This window comes from Astatotilapia calliptera, chromosome 9, assembly GCF_964374335.1.
Source record: "Astatotilapia calliptera chromosome 9, fAstCal68.1, whole genome shotgun sequence".
NCBI classification, from domain to species: Eukaryota; Metazoa; Chordata; class Actinopteri; order Cichliformes; family Cichlidae; genus Astatotilapia; species Astatotilapia calliptera.
The window spans coordinates 585,016-602,873 of record NC_137430.1 but is presented as its reverse complement, the minus strand read 5'-3'; the positions used below and the strand labels follow the sequence as shown (position 1 = coordinate 602,873).

Below are 17,858 nucleotides of genomic sequence, written 5' to 3'. Positions count from 1 at the left end.
AACACAAATAACAACGTCGTCAAACTTTACCTTCAAAACATCAACAAATCATCAAAAAGACACAAAGTTACTGATAAGTAGCACAGATCACTCTTTCACAATGGCAGATATTTCATAGAGAACTCTAATGTTATGTAGCATTAATATAACACAGTCTAACTAATAAACTGTGGTGTGATTTACCCACAGTGAAATAGCTCCAGCTGTGGTTTACAGTTTAATGCCTCAACAAGTATATTTTAACACATAACATCTGTACTTCTACTTCAGTAAAAGTGTCTTTTTACAGAATGTACATATACTATTACAACTTTTATATAGGATTCGGGATAGCTGATCATCAGTATTTGATCAAAGTGTTTTCTGGCTCTTTATGGAAACAATAATTACTAATAAGCACAGATCAAAGCACTGACACAAACAGCTCTGTAATGATGGTCCTGTTAGTCTCTTTATGAACACTGTTAAGATTTTAAATGAACAAATACACAAACTTATCAAACTCAAATTAAAATAACTGTAAGCAATATTTGAGCAGTGACAACAGACAGCAGATAGATGGTTTCCCTGTGGACTGTGGGTGAAAGGCAGGACACCAGAGTGACGGATCCACAGACACGCTGAAGTTAATCTGCCGTGTAGTTGCACACAGATAACCACAACACATAAAAACCTAACACAAGTAGCACGCAGTGGCTACAAGCATTGCATGTAATTTGTTCTAATATCCTTCAGATTTACACATGATGACAGCAGAAACCTGTTTAATCAGACAAATGAGCTCCTCATCAAAGAGAGCCGGTCACACCGTCCTCTCCTGTTTCCAGATGAAACACTGGAGCCTGAACCCACAGACAGCTGAGCTCTGGAGCCAGATGTTTAGTACTCACTGGCAACATGAGCACGGCCTGTATCTGATCACATTTTTAAAAGTTCAGTTTACTTTGTTAACTAAGAAACTAAGAATCTGTTTTCTTGCAACTGACTTGCCAAGCTGTCCTTTGATTTAATGCAGTAACTGTCCATCAAAGTGACCAGTTCCTCATTCTTTTGAGCTCGGCCTCCACACATTGAACATGAAGATTAAACTTCAGCAGCACACGCAGATCAAAAGATCAAAGTCAGCCACAATCATCCCAGTGCCGAAGAAGTCTCCCATCTCCAGCCTGAACGATTACCGCCCTGTGGCCCTCACACCGGTAATCATGAAATGCTTTGAGAGACTAGTCCTTCAGAACATCAAGGATTACCTCCCCCCAGAATTCGACCCCCACCAGTTTGCATACCGTGCAAACAGATCCACAGAAGACGCCATCGCCACAGCCCTCCACGCTGTGCTGAGTCACCTAGAGCAGCGGCAAAGCTACGTCCAACTGCTCTTTGTGGACTACAGCTCAGCCTTTAATACAATCAACCTGGACATCCTCATCACCAAACTGGTCACTCTTGGCCTCCCTCCTCTCACATGTGCCTGGATAAAGGATTTCCTCACAAACCGACCCCAGACTGTAAGACTCCGCCCCCATCTCTCCTCCACTCGCACACTGAGCACCAGCTCCCCACAGAGCTGTGTGCTGAGCCCCCTCCTGTATTCTCTCTACACCCACGACTGCAGTTCGACCCACAACAACAATCTCATCATCAAGTTTGCTGATGACACCACGGTAGTCGGACTCATCTCGAAGGGAGACGAGGCAGAGTACAGAGAGGAAGTTCTGAAGCTGGAGGCCTGGTGTTCAGAGAACAGCCTGGCACTGAACACTAAGAAAACCAAAGAGCTCATTGTTGACTTCAGGAGACACAGCACTGACTTGGCTCCCCTCTACATCAACGGGGAGTGTGTGGAGAGGGTCCACACCATCCAGTTCCTTGGTGTCCTCATCTCTGCTGACATCTCCTGGACAGACAACATCTCAGCGGTCATCAAGAAGGCCCAACAGCGGCTGCACTTCATGAGAGTCCTCAGCTGAACTCCAACCTGCTGCTGACCTTCTACCGCTCGTCCATTGAGAGCCTGCTAACCTACTGCATCACGGTATGGTACGGCAGCTGCACCAAGGCGGATAGAGCGAGGCTTCAGAGTGTGGTCAAGACAGCACAAAAGATCATCGGCTGCCCTCTCCCCTCCCTGATGGACATTTATGCCTCAGCAGAGCAGCAAACATTATCAAGGACAGCTCCCACCCTGGCTCCAACATGTTCAGCCTGCTTCCCTCAGACTCAAAAACAGTTTCTTCCCCAAAGCCATAACCACCCTGAACTCACACATGCACAGATAACACAGCCCCCCACTTCCCACTTCCTCTATGGACCACCACTGTGCAATACCAATTCTATGTGCAATAACTATATACATAACACTATTTATTACATATTACTTACGTCTTGTATATTGTACATTTTATGTATATATGTTTTTCCCTATGTTAATATTGTCCATATGTACATAGCGCTGCAGAACTGTGCCCCCCAGCATGTTTACACTGAGTAGGAGATGCTCTGTATCTCATTGTACAACTGTATAGTGACAATAAAGGCATTCTATTCTATTCTAGACACCTGCCTGCTTCTTGTTGTCACACGTAAAAGTGTGGAGCATCAGTCCACAGCTGGCCAGCCTTTCCTGATTCTGCTGTTTACTCACCAGTGTTTTTTTCTAAAGGTTCATCTGATGTGAATCCTATTGTGATTTATAAAAAAAAATAAAATGGCCAAATATTAAAAGCCTGAAAGAAATCTGTTGCTGTGATATAAGCTGAACACCACTGCTGAAAGACTTCGAGGTCTTTCTTTTCTTCCAGATTTAAACCAATCACAGGTGAGCCCTTTGTGAACGTGCATTTGTCAAACCCCACAATTATAAATGTGACATTTAAAGAAGAACAAAATGTTTGAGACGTTGCTCAAGAAGTGTGGAAATAAATGGTTTTCTGATAAGTAGACAATCATTTAAGATGATAATTCAAAAAGCTCTTTTGTCTTTGTTTGGTTTTAGACATTTTAGCATTTCATTGTATTGAATCTAAATCCAGTAGTTGATCCTGCAATTGAATCCACGCCAAAGCACCTTAATGTAACTGATTTGGCGCTATATAAATTAAACTGAATTCATTGGTCTTCCTTCTCTCACCCCAACCAATCACAGCAGATGGCCCCGCCCCTCCAGAGCCTGGTTCTGCCGGAGGTTTCTTCCTGTTAAAAGGGAGTTTTTCCTTCCCACTGTCGCCAAAGTGCTGCTCATAGGGGGTCATATGATTGCTGGGTTTTTCTCTGTATGTATTATTGTAGTGTCTACCTTACAATATAAAGCACCTTGAGGTGACTGTTGTTGTGATTTGGTGCTGTATAAATAAAATTGAATTGAATTGAATTTGAATTTATATTATAAATAATACACAAAAAAACAGAAAACCCCAACAATTAAATGACTCCCTATGAGCAAGCACTTTGGCGACAGTGAGAAAGAAAAACCCCCATTTTATCAGGAAGAAACCTCCGGAGCCATGACGGGGATGAGAGGAGGACAAAGCCACTGCTTTATAGAGGTCCCATATATAGACAGTGTTCTGTATACAGAGGAGGACAGTTTGCTGATAAAATTTAAATCAGCAAAACAATGAATGAAGGAATGACTTTTCCAGAATCATCCAACCACCAGCGGCAGTGAACTCTGTTCTGGCCCAACATCATACTTCCTGTTAAAAGGGGGTTTTCTTTCCCACTGTCGCCAAGGTGGTGTATGGTAGCTGTGTTGGTTTTTCCCAACGATTACAATCTTTCTATAGATGCAACACATATATGGTGCTGATGAAATTCATCTGAGAGAACGTGAAAAAGAACAACACAGCTGGATTCCAAACATTTTTGTTCTTCCTTTTAAAAAAGGAAAAGGAAATTTGGAGATTTCACAAAATCTATCCAACACTAATCCGTGACTATTGTTGAATGTATTGTTTATACTAACATGAAGAATCTGATACCCATCTGTATCAACTGAATATAAAAAAATACACAAAGCTGTGCATCCAGTGGTCAGATAATCAGATAGTTATTTGTCTTGTATTCTCTGAGTGCTTCCAACACATGTAGAGTGTTACAGCTACTAATGAAGAACTAATTACTGCTTAAAGAGGTGTTGAAAGTGACAGTCAGACTGAACAGTATATCTTTGCCTTTTCTTTAAACACAAAGCTCATTGCTACAGCCAGGGATGGAATAAAAGTGATGCCCTTCAACTGCTTTTTAGTTTTAGCTTCCCTGTTTTCCACCACAGTCTAGGTTCTGTCACTAGTTACCTAACATTAGCAGTAACCATCCACAGACATTGTGCATTGTCTTAGATCCGGCTTGTGTTAAATCTATGACAGGTTTTAGTGTAGGGCCCCATGATGTAAATTAGACTTAATACATGTCGTGTTTCATGTCCACTTTGAGTACAGCACTGCTTCCAGTCACATTTAACAGGCTGCTGATGAGTTGTTGCGGGGGAGGTGGAAGTGGAGGAGGTGACAGCTGAGCATTGCAGTATAAGTGCCAGGCCTTTCAGTGGTTACCATGGCACCAAGTCTGTCGCATTCTTGTGTCGTTACAGGAGAGAGTGCGTGTGTGTGTGCGTGCGTGCGTGCGCGCGTGCGTGTGCGTGCATGTGCGTGCGTGTGTGTGTGTGCGTGCGTGCGTGTGTGTGTGTGTGTGTGTGTGCGTGCGTGCGTGTGTGTGTGTGCGTGCGTGTGTGTGTGTGTGTGTGCGTGTGTGTGTGTGTGTGCGTGCGTGCGTGCGTGCGTGCGTGTGTGTGTGTGCGTGCGTGCGTGCGTGTGTGTGTGTCTGTGAGTGTGAAACCTTCCACTGGCAGTCTTTGCCACTGTCACTATCCAACTGCAGATGAAACCAGATAGAAAACAATTTGATTCATGGTCCAGGAAGGTATGATGAGACTGAAACACAAAGACGGGGTCTTCTACAAACACTGAGCTCAGCTTTGAGGACCTGAATATAACAAAGTGACCAAAGTACAGTTAAATATTACTCCTTGTTGGTCCTAATTAAAAGTAGGATCGGGAGGAATTTTAGCCACATGTAAACAAGCATCGCTAACAGAACCTAAAACCTATAAAGGGCTGTGGTCCCAAACCATACCCCACCTCGAAAGGTTAAACCTTACAACAGCGGTCCCCAACCTTTTTTGCACCACGGACCGGTTTATGCCCGACAATATTTTCATGGACCGGCCTTTAAGGTGTCATGGATAAATACAACAAAATAAAACCAGTACCAGTACCGAAAAAAAGAAGATTTATTCATAACACACGGGAAAAGACCCAGGAAAACAGAGTTAACGATAAAAACGATAACAAAATAACGCTGAAAACCGATAAAAACCCTGAAAACCAGACATTTCACACCTGAGCCTCAACTCTCGCGGCCCGGTACCATACGACTCACGGACCGGTACCGGTCCGAGGCCCGGGGGTTGGGGACCGCTGCCTTACAACACACTAAGACTACACGGTAAATTTATACAGTTAAAGAAGGAAAAGACCAGCCATAAAGTCCATGAGTTTTATTGTTGAAGTTTCTAAGACCTGTAGGATTCCCCAGTGAGCAAACAGGTGTTGGCCACCATGTGAAACATCCATTAAAATATTGCTTCACTCTGGAAAGTTATGGCCTGGGTTTCAGTATCTTCCAGGAAGATGCAGCTGATGATATTTTTTGCACTTTTTGCTCTTTGAAAAGCCATTTTTGTCTCCTGCAAGATGGAAAGGAACTCAATTTGTTTTTTCTGCTTGATTCATTATTTTCTATGTCTATATACAGATGCTGCCTAGCTCGTTTGTAAGAAGTAGCTGACTGAGTTATTCTTGCCTCCTTATCAGCTCAAAGCAGTCTGGACATCCTCCTCTGACTCCTGACATCAACAGGGTGAACTGCTGCTCACTGAGTATTTTCTCATTTCAGACCATTCCCATGGTTGTACATCAACCTGAATTACTCACAGCAGCTCATCTGCATCAACAATCATCTTTCTTTATGTTGAGGCTTGGTTTGAACTTCAGTGAGCTGTCTCAACTGTAGCTACGTGCCTACACACTTTGACTTGCTGCTGTTTTAAGACTGTATATATTTTCTTCATCTGTTGTCTCATGCATATAGTTTCGCGCAGTTTTGTTTCAACAAATCGTTCACGTTTCATTTTTCTGTCTGAACACTTTTTCTCTAGCTTATGTCTACATTTTTACAGAACTATTTCCAATGTCAGCAAGGCTTTGATAATAAAATGAAACATTTTGATAACAAAGTCTTCATACTGTGCTGAAAGTGTTTGAATTCCTATTCATGTTTAGACAAATGTCAAATAAGGTTTAATTGTTTTCATGGCTTTTGCACAAGCAAGTCTGTGTTATGAAAATGCCATAACTTGATAAGAAGTGCATGAAGAGCAGTGAAGATGACATCCCTGCTGGGAGAACTGTAATAACATCAGGAACTTAATGGTACTATGGACGACAACACTTAAGACGAACTCTGAGGCAATCACACAAGTTACCATCACATGTGGAATATACCAATGTGATGCACTGTTCCCCACTGTTGATCTGCACAGGCCTCAGTCCTCTAAGCCAGCAGTCCCCAACACCCGGGCCATAGGCCGTGAGAGTTGAGGCTCGGGTGTGAAATTTATGGTTTTCAGGGTTTTTATGGTTAACTGGGTTTCCCTGGGTCTTTTCCCGTGTTGTAGTTGTGTCTTATATTGAAAGAAATGTTTACGCGTTACCATAACGACCAGAGAGCATTAAGGGGGAAAGAGGAGGATGTTATTGTTGGCGCATTTCAGGAGGCCGCTGCTAATAAAGTTACACAGTTACACAGTGAATTCGTGTTTATTTACAAAATACCACAGTTTTTGCCTTAATCGTATCATTTTATTTTGTTGAATTTATCTGCGACATCTTAAAGGCTGGTCCATGAAAATATTGTCTGAGATTAAAGTGGTCACAAGGTTGGGGACCGCTGCTCTAAGCCAGCCCACCACTGAGAGTGGATATAGATTCAGGAGTGGAGTAAAATCTGCAACCTCTAGAAAAATGTACCGAGACAGTCTTGTTAAAAATCTGCTGCTGCAGGATGATGAAGACAAAATGAGGGTGGATGCTTCTGCAGTTGCCTCACGGTACAAAGAAAACAGAGAAAACCCAACAAAACATGAGCCCCTTTGAGCAAGCACTTCGCTGACAGTGGGAAGAAAAAACTCCTTTTCAACAGGAAGAAGCCTCTGGCAGAACCAGGCTTAGGATGTGCTGCAACAGGAGAAAGACACCCTGTGGAAGAGAGCCAGAGATTAATGATAACTAATGACTAAATACAGAGTGCCGTATAAACACAATGGGAGTTAACAAGGTGAGGGCCCTAACAGCGGCCATAGTAGTTTTGTTGGTTATCAGAATATTATTTATTATTCTCTAAGGCAGCGGTCCTCAACCCCCGGGCCTTGGACCGGTACCGGTCCGTGAGTCGTTTGGTACCGGGCCGCGAGAGTTGAGGCTCAGGTGTGAAATGTCTGGTTTTCAAGGTTGTTATCGGTTGTCAGAGTTATTGTGTTATCGTTTTTATCGTTAACTCTGTTTTCCTGGGTCTTTTCACGTGTGTTATGAATAAATCTTATTTTTTTCGGTACCGGTACTAGTTTTATTTTGTTGTATTTATCCGCGACACCTTAAAGGCCGGTCCGTGAAAATATTGTTGGGCACAAACCGGTCCGTGGCGCAAAAAAGGTTGGAGACCGCTGCTCTAAGGAAATGATGTGGGTTACAGTTGCTCCAGACAGTAACAGACTAAACTAATTAAGTAGTACAACATGTTACAGAGTTTACATATTTAAAAAATAGCACTAATATATAGAAATTGCTCACTGTACCGTATCACCCACAGGATGATCTGGTACTGTAAGGTCATTGAAATAGGATGAGGCCTGATTACTCAACACCTTCTTTTCCATGAGAAGAATTTTAAAATCTGTGTGGCAGAATGGGCCAAAATGACACTACATGCGACTAGTTTCTCCATACAGCAGGCAGCTTGAAGCTGCCATCATCAACAAAGGCTTTTGTGCAAAAGATTAAATACATTTTAGTAAGCATATATCTTTTCTGTGTGTTATTTCTAATTTAGTTTTAATAACAGGAAAGTTTGCAGCTTAAATACATGCACAGTTTATGCTATCCTTCAGTGGCAAAGCTAAGAAGCCACTGTTGTGGCTGATAGTTTGAATGTTAATGTATGTAGGAAGTAGCATCCTGGCATTTGTAATGGCAGTACTCACTTTTTCTATTTGTTTAACAAACATATTTACAGACAGACGTGTGCACACAGACACACAAACACACAGGGAGAGTCTTTTGTATTGTGTACATTTCTGTCACTACTTCTTGTCTTTATTATTTGGTTACTTGTGTAACTAAACAGCATATATAGGGCTTATGGTCTGAACAGGCTACATTTTCCTATGACATTATTTATCAAAAACGCTGCAAACAAGACTTGATTTTTTTGACAGATAAAGCTGCAACACAAGATTTCAGACACATTTCCTGATGTAGCAGCAATCAGCCCCTACAAAGCTTACTTAAAGTGTGTGGTGGTACCCAGACCCAGTCCTTACATAAGGGTAGACACAATAGACAAAAAATACTCTCTAATTTAGCTGTTTTTTATACGCTGCCTTTCTTTCTGCACTCAATGACAGAGGAAACAGAGAAATTAACACACACCCACACACACCTCTATATGTGTGTGTGTGTTTAAAACAAACAAACAGCAATTCTCCGTTCTAAAAAACAAATCTTTCCTTCTCTTATTCTCTTTTCTCTCAGAAGGCTACCTCAGTGGATAGAGAGGCAGATGGAAAGGAGCTGAAGAAAGGTTGCAGCACAGCTGAGGATCACAACTCCATGTCCATCACCATGGAAACAGCAGAACAATCAGCGTTGGAGATGGATTGTGAAGTGGATGTTGGCATGGCTGATTCACCTAAGCAACAGGATTTTATTGCAGATGATGAGCTTCTTTGTTCAGCGACACCGCCATTAGTCCCAGAGTCTCCATTGGAAAAGGTAACGCTCGACACTTTATTAACTGACATGCCACGCAGCAGAGACGCAAATGACAAGCTTGACTGCTCTGACCCCAACGTCTGCACTGAAACGGCTTGTCAGAATCAAAAAGAAGCTTTGGTTTTGGAGCCGGCCTGTGAAGAGCTCAGCAGGAATGAATCAGTCACCTCATCTGTGTCCGACCCACTCTCCAGTGTAGACAGTGTGTGTGAGAATGACCCCCAACATAAGAGGAGGAAAACACCAGAACTAGATCCTGCGCAAGAACAGACCCCTGAGCTAGAACAAGATGCTGTACCAGTACAAAGCCCAGAGCCTTGTGAAGATCCTGAGGAACTAAGTCTTGAACTAGAGCAATACCCTGAACTAGAGCAATACCCTGAACCGGAGGAATACCCTGAGCCAGAGCCGTTCCCAGAATCAACGCAATTCCCTGAACCAGTGCTAGACCCTGAGCCAGAGCCGTTCCCAGAATCAACGCAATACCCTGAACCAGAGGAATACCCTGAACCAGTGCTAGACCCTGAGCCAGAGCCGTTCCCAGAATCAACGCAATTCCCTGAACCAGTGCTAGACCCTGAGCCAGAGCCGTTCCCAGAATCAACGCAATACCCTGAACCAGTGCTAGACCCTGTGCTAGATCAGTATCCTGAGCCAGAGCCTGGGGCTGTTGACAATTATCTGCATTCTGAACAAGATGGCTATCTAAATCTGGAAATATATAAAGACCCAGAGGCCCAAGAACTCATATTTGAACCATCCGTCACAGAGGAGTCTATGTTAGCACAGTGCATTAGAGAAGAAGCTATGTCAGACGTCTCCACCGAATCCTGCCATGAACCTGGTCCTGATGAAATGGAAGAATGCCTGAGAGTTGAGATTGCAGCAGCATCTTCAGATAGTGAGACGGATGAAAAATGGAGAACAATATTCTCCTCTTCTATTAATAAAGAAGATGATGATTCATACTTGGATAGTCTTCAGTTGAGTGCCCAGGAGCTCTTTGTACAAAAAGCTGAGATGACAGGTGCTGAAGACCAAGACAGCAACGCTTTTCATGAAGTGTGTTTTGAGGTCCCGCAAGTGGAAGACGTTCTGGAACAGCCCGAGGTTAACGTTCCTTTTCCCAGCCCTTCACAAGAGGTTAAATATAACCCGTTAGGCCTTCAAGGCTTGTCTAAAATATCTGAAGATGAGAGTGAGAATGGTAAAGATGCCAATTATAACCACATCACTCACCAACCGCACATCAGTGTAGATGCAGTCAAGAAGCTACCTAAAGACTTCTGTGTGATACAGGAAACCAAGAGTGAGAATGTTAGTACAGAGCACGTGGACTTCCAGCTGGCTCGTAAACAGTGGCGGGAAATGGAGGAACAAACCAAAAACAAGGTAGTCTTACCTACAACCAAGCAGCTGAGCTTCCACGGCAGCCACAGCTTCATGTACACTCCAGTACGCAACATTGACCGACCTCACAAGAAAGCACATGATCTGGAAAACTTAGATCTGGTTGGGGAGTATCCTCACACCCAATTCAGCCCCTGCTCAGAGGATTCTGGTTTGGATGATTCCAGTTACAGGTCCCCTTATGATGATCCAGAAGCAGTTGAAAGGGATATTCGCATATCACTGGAGAGGGAAGAAAATTTCAAAAGGGAGAGGGGCCTTTCCAGGATGGGCAAATCTACTGATTGTGCACCATCAAGAAGTATCCCTAGATCAATAAGCACTCCACTGACGCCGTCATTCATCATCACCTCCTCACCTACCAAGGAACCATTCAAACATGAAATGTCAGCGAACAATGTAATTATTCTGGACCCTAGCAATGATTTTACCTCTAGTCCCAGGCATGTTAAAGACAACATGAAAGCTCAGTCTAGTGAGTGGCACTCCAAAGAGACCAGCTCCAGTGTCATCATCCTGGAGACGTCCAATTTGATTATTCGCAGTGCCTCTGAGTTCTCTCTCAGTAAAGCATGTGAGCAGCCCCAGGAAAAAATGTTCCTGAACAACCCATTTTTCAAACTACGTTCGAGAAGCACAATATCCTTGGTGGATGAAGAGATCAAGATGGTAAAGCAGAGGGAGGATGAGCTGAAGAAGGAGAGGGAAAATCTGTATGCCAAAGACAGGTTCTGCGCAGAAAGAGTATTGTCAAATCGCATGGAAACGTTGACCTTTAATAACTCAGGTATGCTAGCATGATATTCACCATGTTTTTCCCTCCATTTGCCTATGTTAATGCTAATTATCAATTGTGGTGTGTCGTATTAGTTGATGTTCCTGTGAAGTGCAAGTCGTCTCCATCTTCACCAATGAAAACCACCCACAGGATGGATCGTGCTGCTCTATCGTGTGATCACAGAGTGAGTTCTTGATGAAACATCTTTGAATTTCTTTGTCATCAACCAAAACATGCAATTTCATGCTTTGCATTTCATATTTATACTGTCATTATGAAACCTGAGACTTGATAAATAAGCTCAAACATAATGTGCTCATTGTCTCATTTATAGTGTAAATAAGATATGAGGTGATTGTTTGTGTGTTTTCATAAATACAAATTTTTTCATGGTTAATTCCGGCATTTACTAGTAATTTGTGTGACCTCATCTAACGTAAGGACTATTTTTGCCTTATAAACATTTATAAATAAATGTAATGTCTCTGGCCTGTGTCCAGACATGTTGACACCGCTGCAAGTGATGTCGCACAGAAGGAGCAGCAAGTTCAATCTGTGTCTCTGGGAATAAAGGGGGTTGGTATCCTAGGGAGATCTCAACAGAAGACAAAACTGTGCAGATGAGGTGTGAGACATGTGTACATACTCCACCCAGACAAGATATGATGACCAAGTTGATGGATTGTTGGAAGTGAAGCAGTGAAGCGTAGCCTCCAGCTCCTGATCCAACCCTTCTGTTTGGCTGTTGGTCTGGGGATGATATCTGGAACTGAGACTGATCCGGGCTCTGTCATGTTCAGTTTCTTCAGAAGGAATTACAGGAGAAATATATGTAATTTAAAAAGATTTAATTTGCTTCAGCAGTTGGAATTACAAGTTGGACTGGACCTCCATGTGAACACAGCCACCTGTCTTCACACAAAGGACGGCCCTGGATCGGGCCGTATCGTTTTTATAACCCAACAATAACACACTATTATTATAACTGTCTTCTTCCCCGAACCATCCTGATGTCTCCATTTGGCCTTCTCCTCACTCACGACTAGGGATGGGTATTGATAAGATTTTCACGATTCCGATTCCATTTTCGATTCTGTTTAACGATTCGATTCTTTATCGATTCTCTTATTGATTATTTTTAAAAAAGGAGAACACTAAGGTCGATTAGCTTAGAACTTTGTTTTATCAGAATCAGAATCAGAATCAGAATACTTTATTGATCCCTGGGGGAAATTATTTTTTGTTACAGTGCTCCATTTTAAACCAACATTAAGACAAGACAGACAATACGCTAACTAAGAATAGTACAATATATACATATATATACATACATACATACATAAGTCACTTATAAATAAATATTTGGAAAAGAAACATGTGTAGTTGTAGCAGCAAACAGTATGTTAAGTGGATGCGTTGTACAGGGAGATGGCCACAGGCAGGAATGATTTCCTGTGTCGTTCAGTGGTGCTTTTCGGTAATCTCAGTCTCTCACTGAACGAGCTCCTGTGACTGACCAACATGTCATGGAGTGGGTGGGAGGTGTTATCCAACATTGTCTTTATCTTGGACAGCATCCGCCTCTCCGACACCACCTTGAGGGAGTCCAGCTCCATCCCCACAACATTGCTGGCCTTACGGATTAGTTTATTAAGTCTGTTGGCATCTGCGACCCTCAGCCTGCTCCCCCAGCATGCAACAGCATAGAGGATCGCACTGGCCACAACAGACTCATAGAAAATCCTCAGCATTTTCTGGCAGATGTTGAAGGACCTCAGTCGCCTCAAAAAATAGAGACGACTCTGGCCCTTCCTGTAAAGTGCTGTGGTGTTTTTAGCCCAGTCCAGTTTATTGTCAATGTGTACTCCAAGGTATTTATAGTCCTCCACAATGTCAACACTGACCCCCTGGATTGAAACAGGGGTCAAGTGTTTCCTGGTCTTCCTGAAGTCCACGATCAGTTCCTTGGTCTTTGCCACGTTGAGCTGCAGATGATTCTGCTCACACCACGTGACAAAGGAGTCGACCACAGCCCGGTACTCTGTCTCATCATCCCTGCTGATGCATCCAACCACCGCAGAGTCATCAGAAAACTTCTGAAGATGGCAGGTCTCTGTGCAGTGGCTGAAGTCTGTGGTGTAGAGGGTGAAGAGGAAGGGGGAGAGGACAGTCCCCTGTGGTGCCCCTGTGTTGCTAATCACCTTGTCAGACACACACTGTGGGAGACGCACATATTGTGGTCTTCCTGTCAGGTAATCAACAATCCAGGACACCAGAGAAGCATCCACCTGCATCGCTGCTAACTTATCACCCAGGAGGGTCGGCCTGATGGTGTTGAAAGCACTGGAAAAGTCAAAAAACATGACCCTCACAGTGCTCGCCGGCTGGTCCAGATGGGTGTAGACACGATTGAGCAGGTAGATGATGGCGTCCTCTGTTCCGAGACGAGGCTGATAAGCGAACTGAAGGGGATCCAGATGTGGTCTTACTATGGGTCGCAGCTGGTCCAGGATGAGCCTTTCCAGGGTCTTCATGATGTGGGAGGTCAGTGCCACGGGCCTGTAATCCTGGGGGCCACTGGGACGAGGCGTCTTTGGTACAGGGACGAGGCATGATGTCTTCCACATCACCGGGACCCTCTGCAGACTCAGACTCAGCATAAACAGTTTATGAAAGACTCCACACAGCTGGGGGGCACAGGCCTTGAGGACAAGGGGACTCACTCCGTCTGGTCCAGCAGACTTGCCTGAGTGAAGTCTCCTCATTTGCATCTCAACCTGGTATTGAGTGAAGGTGATGGGTGGGGGAGGGGTGTCAGGAATCTCACAGGAGGCAACATGTGAAGAGAGAGGCTGGCACAGTGGTGTGGCTCTGGATTCCAGGCTGACTGCAGGTGAGGTTGTGGGGGTGGGAGCAGACACTGTGGTGTCGAATCTATTGAAAAACAGATTCAACTCGTCGGCTCTATTCTCACCTCCCTCAGCTCCCCTGCTGTTGGTTGGCCTGAATCCAGTGATGGTCTTCATGCCCCTCCACACCTCTCTCATGCTGTTCTGCTGGAGTTTCCACTCCAGCTTCCTCCTGTAATTGTCCTTAGCCTCTCTGATCTTGTCCTTTAGTAACACCTGGATCTTCCTCACCTCCTCTTTGTTGCCCCCTCTGAAAGCCCTCTTCTTGTTGTTGAGGAGGGCTTTGATGTCCTTAGTCACCCACGGCTTGTTATTTGGGTAACAATGAACAGTCTGAGCTGGAACAATGGAGTCGGTGCAGAAAGTTATGTAGTCTGTGATACACTCAGTAAGCCCATTGATGTCCTCGGCGTGAGGCTCACAGAGTGTTTCCCAGTCGGTCACCTCGAAACAGCCCTGTAGTTCCGCTATTGCCTCCTCTGACCACCTCCTGACAGTCCTGGTGGTCACAGGTTCCCTCCTCACAATTGGCACATAGCGGGGGGTGAGGTGAATCAGGTTATGATCTGACCTACCAAGTGGGGGGAGGGAGGAGGAGCTGTATGCATCCTTGACGTTAGCATACAGTAAGTCTAAAGTTTTCTCTCCCCTGGTGGGACAGTCCACATATTGTTTGAATGTTGGTAGTGTATTGTCCAGTGATACATGGTTGAAGTCACCCGAGATCACAATAAAGGCACTCGGGTGCTGAGTCTGTAGCCGAGCTATGGCAGAGTGGATAGTGTCACATGCAGCTGTGGGGTTAGCAGAGGGGGGAACATAAACAGCCACCAAGATGACGTGAGAGAATTCCCTGGGTAAATAATACGGCCTGAGTCCAACAGCACACAGTTCAGTTTATATCTTCTCTTTGAACAAGATAGAAATTTAGGAGTAACATGGCCTTAGAAACCCAACAGTGACATCTTAAGAGATCCAGCCTACAGCTCTTCAATGGGGTGTCACAGGATCCCCAGGAAAAAAAATTGTAAATGTAAAATAATAAAATAAATATTCTTCTGTAGCAATAACAAAGTATAACATAAATTGTTCTGTAGCAATTACACAAGAATATCCAGTAATGTCCCTGCCTACAATTAAACACATTCACTTACCAAAGTGAAATCGGGGCATCTGCTGTGGCAAATGGGTGCAAGCCTTTGACCACAAACTGAGTCACTGCTCGGTGACATTCGTCTATCCTGGCCTGTAAGGAGACGCTACCGGTAGACTGCAGCGAGAGCTGCCAGCATCTGAGCCAGACTCTGTCTCATCATGGTCACTAAATGCACAGTAATGGTTTTGTAATAAGGCAGATCGCGCTAACATAATATGCACTGTTAGTTGATTATTTACCTGCTGCATTAACGGGAGAGGACGTGCAAACGTTACCGCTGCTGCTGGGTTGAGATTCACGAGTCGAGCGGAATTAAAAACACGACATTCATTTAAGGTCATCGCGTGTTTTGTGAGCAAATGCTTTTGCATATTCGTAGTGTTTCCTCCCTTAAATGAAATATCTACTTTGCAAGTATTGCAAGTTGCCCTGTTGTCATCCGTTCTCGTAAAGTATAACCAAACTTTTGAGCGTTTGAGCCGCCATGTTTCCTGCCAGGTAAATGACGCTCCACAACGTGGTGACGTCATTTGGGGCGACTGGAATCGATAAGGGAATCGTTTGCAAAAATGGCAAACAATTCCAAGGAATTGAAACAGTGGGAACCGGTTCTCAACAAGAACCGGTTTTCGATACCCATCCCTAGTCATGACCCTCATTATCTGCTTCTTTTCCTGGAATGACAAGACAGAAAAGAAAACACCTCCCTGCCTAGCCTTGATCATTTTAATAATATCCTACTACTGTTTCTATTTAACTCTCTTCGGCCTAGCAAATATCCTTCTAACCATTATCTAGTGTGATGTGTAAGCATGTAGCAAAACCCTCTGCTTCCCGTCAGTTCTCAATATTTGGACTTAGTGCTGTCTAACTACACAGTCACACTCCGGTGGATGCATCGGAGAGAAACTTGGGGTTAGCATCTTGCCCAAGGATACTTGGCATGCAGACTGGAGGAGCCAGGGATCAAACCGCCAACCTTCCGATCAGTAAGTGACCTGCTCTACCTCCTGAGCCACAGCCACCCCAAGCCACCCCTGAACAACGTTTTAGATCCTCAAAACATGGAGCGCCAACTTGTTTTTGAGCACATTGCGTTGTGTATATAAAAATAATAAAAACAGCTTTAATTAATCATTTTAAACCCTAGCAGCTCCCAATGCAGAACAGAAGGACTTCCACACCTGTGAAGTAAACTGAGGACCTCGATCAGACAGGATCTGGAATTCCGTGGAGTCGGAAAACATGATCTGTCAATAGTTTAGCTGTCTCAACAGCTGATGGCAGTTTGTCCAATGCTAAAGGTGGGCTGAATTAGAAATCCTATCAACACTGGTGAGTATTACAGTTTTTCCCGAGGAAGCGGGGAGACCAGTAACAAAATTTATGTGGAACAGAGTCTCTGTGGAATGGCTAGTGGTTGGAGCAACCTGAAAAAGCACTGGTTATGGTGTTTATTGCAGGCAAGCTACTACGTACTCTCTCACATCCTTTTCTACCGAATCCACCAAAAGTGACAGCGAAGCAAACATATGGTCCTACTCATCCCAGGATGAATGGAAAAATGGAAGGTATGGATCCAGTGGAGTACTGTGGCACATGTAGAGGTGGGTACAAACTGGCAACCAGGCGGGCCAGTGCCTGGGTTAGGCTTCTCCTGAAGGGCCTGCTGGATCGTGTCCTTGATTCTCCAGGTTACTGCACCCACCCTGCAGGAACCAGGGAGGATGTAGCCAGGCTCAGCAGTACTAGTGTTGGTGACGAACTGGCGGGAGAGAGCGTTTGACATTTCTGGACCTTGAACGATAGGAGTTAAAGTTAAAACGTGCAAAAAATAGTGACCAGTGAGCCTTGACGGGCGTTCAGTCTCTTGGCTGTTCTCAAATAGGTTAAGTTCTTGTGATCTGATTCAGCTTCAGGTGGCCAAGTGAACAAAACCTTTGCTGACATGAGGTAAGTTACAGGTGTCTTGATGCATGCTCAACCAACCTGGTGAGTAAGTGACTTCTTCAGTCTCAGCTGACTGCAGGTTTCCCCAATCTTATAAACAGGACATGTGCATAATGACTGAAACCAGCCCACTGAAGGAACAATGGGCTGGGAGGTCAGTTCCTTCATCATAATTATGCAAATTCGCATGACCATTGATCAAAGCCCACTGATCAATGGCCATGAGTACCACTCACAGAGAGTTGGGGATTAGCTGCAATCACAGCATTGTAAGATGGTGACAGATGTGCCAGTGGTTGTTGAGTCATGAGAATTTGCATAATTATGATGAAGGAACTGACCTCCCAGCCCATTGTTCCTTCAGTGGGCTGGTTTCAGTCATTATGCAAAAGTACTGTTTATAAGATTGAAACCTGCAGTCAGCTGAGACTGAAGACGTCACTTGGATGAGTGAGAAACGTTTCTCCCACAAAACACTACGTCCAGATGAACAGAATCAACCTTTGGAGATAAGTTACAGGTGCTGCTACCTGACTGTTGTTGTGGAT

General features: G+C 44.1%; 1 protein-coding gene across 2 annotated transcripts in view; it reads left to right on the top strand.

Moving 5' to 3' along the window:
* The window catches only part of palmdb (palmdelphin b), a 92,910-nt gene that overhangs the window by 69,306 nt on the left and 5,746 nt on the right, over nucleotides 1-17,858 (top strand). For both annotated transcript variants that reach the window (XM_026179202.2, XM_080306279.1), the window contains exons 6-7: nucleotides 8,868-11,304; nucleotides 11,388-11,479. In XM_026179202.2, coding sequence (XP_026034987.2) covers nucleotides 8,868-11,304; nucleotides 11,388-11,479 — 2,529 coding nt within the window. The remainder of the gene's footprint in view (nucleotides 1-8,867; nucleotides 11,305-11,387; nucleotides 11,480-17,858) is intronic.